Source organism: Scophthalmus maximus, chromosome 3 (genome assembly GCF_022379125.1).
Source record: "Scophthalmus maximus strain ysfricsl-2021 chromosome 3, ASM2237912v1, whole genome shotgun sequence".
Classification (NCBI taxonomy): domain Eukaryota; kingdom Metazoa; phylum Chordata; class Actinopteri; order Pleuronectiformes; family Scophthalmidae; genus Scophthalmus; species Scophthalmus maximus.
This window is the reverse complement of record NC_061517.1, coordinates 8,572,271-8,578,022: the sequence shown is the minus strand read 5'-3', so window position 1 is coordinate 8,578,022 and position 5,752 is coordinate 8,572,271. Positions and strand designations below refer to the sequence as shown.

At 40.8% G+C, this 5,752-nt stretch overlaps 1 protein-coding gene across 3 annotated transcripts; it reads right to left on the bottom strand.

The window, feature by feature from the left end:
* Positions 1-381: 381 nt before the first annotated feature.
* Positions 382-4,608, bottom strand: LOC118316492 (cytosolic sulfotransferase 3). 3 transcript variants are annotated; one of them, XM_035644355.2, is made up of 8 exons: positions 4,449-4,608; positions 3,222-3,360; positions 2,973-3,101; positions 2,049-2,149; positions 1,836-1,962; positions 1,643-1,740; positions 1,123-1,297; positions 382-1,034 (listed from the first exon to the last, which is right to left on the bottom strand). In XM_035644355.2, the coding sequence occupies exons 2-8, from the start codon at positions 3,358-3,360 to the stop codon at positions 922-924; spliced, it is 882 nt and encodes a 293-aa protein (XP_035500248.1). In that variant the 5' UTR covers positions 4,449-4,608; the 3' UTR covers positions 382-921. The 3 variants fall into 3 exon arrangements, with proteins under 3 accessions (XP_035500248.1, XP_035500246.1, XP_035500247.1); XM_035644353.2 differs by lacking the exon at positions 4,449-4,608 and adding an exon at positions 3,898-3,987; XM_035644354.2 differs by lacking the exon at positions 4,449-4,608 and adding an exon at positions 3,898-3,987 and having other exon boundaries at positions 1,878-1,962.
* Between the last annotated feature and the right edge of the window lie 1,144 nt (positions 4,609-5,752).

The window sequence follows — 5,752 nt, the reverse complement described above, 5'->3', positions numbered from 1 at the left end:
TCTCCTGACTGTCTATTTAGTTATGTATTGTCACATATTAGATATATACTGGAGTATATATACTAGAGTATAATCGGCTACAGAAACTAATGATCAATGTTTTTCATCTTCTTTTTAAAAGTTTTTCTGTTGAGCAGTAAAATCAGTCACCAACAGAAACATAGATACGGATAAGTCTCAAACCTCAAGGGTTCATGTAGCCGAGGAGTCTGCTCAGCGTTGATGATTTACAAATTGATATTAGTGTGATGGTAATGACTCAAAATCATAAATATTAATAATGTAAGTTATTATAATGTGTTACTTTCTATGTTTAGAACCATTGGCATTCATCATTCACATCATTCTGAACCGAGCGAGAAAAGGAAAAAAATACGCGAGTGGGTTTCTTTTTCATTGTTGACATTGCTGTCAGGAAACTTAAGCTGCAGCTGCACAGTGGATCCACTTCCAGCAAATTCCTTTAAAAAAAGTCACAGTAAAATCAGTGAAAGTCAAACTCATCGAGCTTTGATATTTGATACATTCGTGTCTCACAACGATAATATAATTTCATTGTCACCAAAAATTTTAAACCTGACTAAAGCTGCTTTCAGACCGGCACTGAAGTCCGTACATTTTCCGAATGTCCGAAAATGTTGCTCTAGCCATATTTCGGAATTTTTCCTCTCAGAAGAGAAATCGACGGAAGATTCACTGCGAGCGAGTGGGCGCTGTACGCTGTACACAGCGCCACCCCTCACCTGAATGATCCTTTTTGAATGCGTCTCCTGCTGCCTTCTTCTCAGCAAACTGGAAAAATGTAGGGACACGATGTCTGAAAACAGCTTCAACAACATTATTGTCGTTGTTTGATCACACATCAGCTAAGATTGATTATAATGATAATAATGAGTCATTATGCGCAGCCCGGCCACGCCTCTACATTTCGGTACGAAACTTCAGTGTGGAGTTCTTCATCTTTTTCTTGTGGTCTTCATCAAACTCTTCATTCTGCGCCACAGTGAAGTGGTTCTTCCAGTCACCAACTTTCCCTGTAGAACAACAGAGAATGAGCCCGGTAACATCATGAGATCAGTGATAATGGTTTGAGTTTCCCAATACATTTGTGACCCACCGTACCTTTTCTCATGAAAGGAGACACACTGTGATCCATTATTTGAACAGTGGAATAGTTGGCCATTTTGTTGTGTTTCATATTATCAAACTTCGCTCCAGTTAAGATTCTTTCCTTCTCCTCAGCCGAGGGAGACAAACCAAGGAAGGAACAGAGCTGGTCCAGCTCACGTCCACAGTCCTGCACGCATTGAAGAATGTCAGTGTCAGCTTTGTGATACATAGATTAAAAGACACAAAGCATCTTTAAAAGGCTCTTATTGTTCTAATCATCTCGGCACAACATTGATTTCTATGCAAATACCAAAGGTCTGTGCAGAAGGTATATGCTCACTTGCCGTCTAGCTGAGAATCAGTTGTTTTTATATCAAAATTGTGTTTGTATATATATATTTTTTTTATGTAATAAACCCATGACATTAAACAGACATGGGTTTATTTAAGTCAAGACCACTTTAACAGTTCTTTTGAAACACTCTCTCTCTCTCACACACACACACACACACACACACACCTCTCAACTAACCTCAATCAGATCTTCATAGAACATGTAGTGAATTTTTGAATGTGTCTGTTTCTTCTCCCACCAGCCGTTCACATGGTCGTACCACGATCCAAACACCACTGAAGCCACAGAACAACGGATGGAGGAACATTTAGAAAAAAGGAAATGTAGGAACTGGAGCCTCCACTTATATGACAACTACTGTAAAACTCACTCTTCCCCTCCTTGAAATTCTGTAGGAAGTTGCTCCACTCGCCTGGTTCTGGCTCCATATTGTTCATGCGGTCAAAGTGGAAAAAGGAAACTGCGTTGTCCTTGGCATTACGGGCGACATACACTATCTAAGGGGAGAGGAATCAATCAAATCAATTTTAAAGGAATCAGAAACTAATTTGGTCCATAAATCGTACAGTTCTCGGGCTTTTACCCTGCTGTTCTGCTCCCAGAAGGACCTGGGCACTAACTGGACAGGTAGGTGAGTTTTAATAAGACGAGGAGTGGTGGGAAGACGGTCTGCGAGGTCTTTACCTTCATGGAGAGAAAGATTCATCCGTGACTTAATGCATGCACAATTAGACTTAATATACCGGACGACAACAACATGACTTACAGCCAAAACAGTTGTAGCAGTTGTTGCTTCTCAGACATTTTACATGATTTTGTGAGTTTACAAACTGAAAAACTGCTGATAAAAACATCACAGAATATGATCATCAAGCAAACGAAAGTTATCCAACTACATATTTTCCGAGGTGAATTCAAGATAAACAAGACCCAGTATATGGCATAGGCTGTGTATGGTCAATGTGCAAAACTGAGGACGTGGTTGAAGGTTGTTGGGAAACTGCTCTAAACAATGACTTTCAAAGGAAAGTGGCTAAGCCTGCCTGGCGTCGGTCAGTTTGAGCCTTTAATCCATTTCCTCTTCTCCTGCTGTCGGTGCTCACATATACAGGATTTCAATGCAGCCGAAACCCCCCAAAATTCTCATTGACAGGTTTTTCTGTTTCTGTTGTCAAAGGGCCACTTTGTTGAAATCTTCCCATAGAGCTGACATGCCACACTCATGCCCAATTACGAATAAAAATACTCAGGAGTTCTGACATGGATGCAAAACGAGTTTTGTCATAAAGGCCACAAAATGTATTCGTAAAATGAAAATTGACTAATGAAACCCCAGAAGGCCGACTTCCTGGAGTCCCAGACTCAAGTCTTTGTCTGTAAAGTAATTGTCGCCATGGCAATAAACACGCAACGGAGCCAAGTGCAACAAACCGATTGAAATGCACAGGAGGAAGTTTTTTTTGTTATGATGTCATACAAATGTGATTGTGAACACATGACACAAAACCTTTGACTCCATAAGGAATGCTGATCTCCAGGAAGGGAACTCTCTCTTGAATTGGAATGGACGTCTGACGCTCGGGACACATCTGGCCAAAATACAGCAGATCCAGGATGTAAGAGACCCACGTGGTGCCTGAAATCAAAACACATATGAACACCGTTGCCTGGTCTGTTCATCGACCTAAGATGATAAGATTTATGATTATAACTATGATGCCAAATGTCCCGTACTCTCGCACACACACAACCCCACCTGCTTTAGGATAGGTAGCTATAAGAATATCATCTGGTCTCGCTTTGAAGTTTTGTATGTCGTCCCAGTTGTCGGTGAAGTATTTGGTCATGGAGACTCCATGGAAGTCAAACAGAGTTGGTCGAAGTGGCAGCTCCATCTGTGGGAAATATCAATGAGACGGGTTGTTTTTTTGGTTTTTAAAAATATTGACCATGCAGGCAAAAGAAGAATCATACATAAAACATATTAGTCTGTACTTATTCAGTCCAGTCTACAGATTATTGAAATGGAACTGGTATCTGTTATAATAACTAGCAGCCAGTTCAATACTAATTCATAATTACAGAGTAACGTTTATGGTTATTGCATTTAAGACAAAAAACGAGTCTGCCTACCAGCTTGAAAACCACACACACACACACACACACACACACACACACACACACACAGAGTGTTACAAATAGAGGGGAATACAAATATTACAACATACAACTCAGAAAATCCTAGACAGGCTTAATTTACAATACAATGTGATTCAATCTGCCAGTAAATGATAATCACGTGTAAGTGAAGGAAGTTCTTCTTCAAAGACCATTCTCTTGAATGAATGACACAGAGTGTTACAAATAGAGGAAAAGAGAAAAATTACAACATTTCCTATTAAGGCTAAGTGTTGCTTTAGTGTGTGGCAGACCTCAGATTTATCGCTGGCAACCTGTGAATGTGAGGCTTGTTTGCCTTTCTGCTTCACCCCTGATGACTCAAACATTGTCTAGATTGTCGATCAAAGGTTATCGAAGAGCTGATGTATGCTTGGTAAAATAATTGCAGCGTATGACCCGTAACTTTAAAGAGCATGTCTCCTTTTGGAGAAATGTTTTAAAAGTGCATAATATGTGTGGAGAAGATTTGCTTCTGCAAAACAAGAAGTGCTTTTTGTGCACAACGGTGAGCAGATACAGAAAAACTGTGTGTGGACACTCAAGAGTGTGTTACTGCAGATGCAAGTAGATCTGACTCTGATTGGATAATGACAATGAAACTGTCCAACCAGTAGTGCATGATCATACATTTGAGGGAGTAACATGGCCACTCAGTACAGTACATTTACATCTTCGCTGACGCTTTTGCACAAAGGAATATCTGTGCATCACGTCGTGACGTGTCGCAGGTCACATGCTCGGGCGGGTCCGCGGGTCCTTATTGTCTCAAGGGGGAAAAGAAGAGTAAAAAAACAACACTTACCTCAACGAATCTCCGAGCACAAATATGACCAGCCAGCAGCTGCAGTCGACTTTCACTCGCGGTACACTTCGCAATTGTCCAATTGTCCAATCCTGACGACGTCCGGGGAGGGGGGGGGGGTAACGACCGACGCCTGACGTGCGGACGGGGGGTGTTGCTCCGTCCGAGGACAGAGGTGGAGAGTCTCCTCGGAAGTGTCGTGTTGTATTCCGACCGCCTACAAGAGAAAGAACAACGCAATCTTTCTCCCCCCCCACTTTCTCTTCATTTGTGCAGGTCGTCGTGAGGTCAAAGGTGGATGTTCCTCAGAGTGCATTCAGATAGAATGGCATGGGTGCTTTTGAGCTTCAATATCAATTTTGATAATAACACATAGCTCCTCTAATAAAGCAGAGACAACGAAGCGTTAAGAAGCCAAGCTCTTACATTCTTTTCCAGAGTACCAATGTATTCACTGTGCTCTTTCATCTTCTTGTGCGGCACTTTTTTTCTGTAGTTGTAAGCTCAGTTCCAGATGTGGTGTGCGAGTCCACCCACTCACTGTCCTTCCAGATTTCCTGTTTTTTTTAAGCCACCTGTTCAATGAAACAGTAAAGATTCATCTAGTATGGTCATATGCACGCCCATGTTTGTGTGCATCGGACATTTGAACAGGGGAGGTGACTAGATACATCTCAGCATTAGTAATTCCATACGATTGTTTAAAAACAAGGGTGTTCTTACTTCCATACTATATGTTCTTTTAATTTAAAATATTCTTCAATTTTTTCTCCTACAAAATCTTGCAGCTTTAACACAATGTGCATTTCAGCTATACTAACCAATAGTCTAGTGTGCAGTCAACTTAAATCATATGTCTTTATTTCTTCTTCACGGTGCCTCTGAGGTTGTTCAAGAGAATACACATACATGGATCAGCCTCAACAGTAAAACCAGTTACCTGCTATGATCTTATCACTGATCAGTGTGAAGCATCTTTTTGCATAGAGGGTGGAGGAATTTCTGACTGCCGTCGATCCAGAACGTTGCAGCTGACAGCTGTCGGGTCTGTGAGCATTTCTAATAAATCCTTGATTAATTCATTACACCTGTGCATTCCCTGCACAGGTGTAATACCGTGTTCTTGTCACCCAATAATGTGTAAAAATGTCTGCTGTGAAAAAAGACAACCATTTAATTATAAATTTATATAATGTTAGGTGATAATATGTCAATGTTGTTGTGTATCTCTAGGTGATTTTTGGAGCTCTTCAGTCAAAGGTCCGAAAAACATATTTTTCCAAGATTTCTGGTATAATAGCAAA

Coding starts and splice junctions, on each gene's coding strand:
- LOC118316492 (XM_035644353.2), bottom strand. CDS start 3,972: ATGTTTGAGTCATCAGGGGTGAAGCAGAAAGGCAAACAAGCCTCACAT. Junction 1,741..1,835: donor GAATTTCAAGGAGGGGAAGA/GTGAGTTTTACA, acceptor CTGTGGCTTCAG/TGGTGTTTGGATCGTGGTAC. Junction 1,298..1,642: donor TCTATGAAGATCTGATTGAG/GTTAGTTGAGAG, acceptor CAATGCGTGCAG/GACTGTGGACGTGAGCTGGA.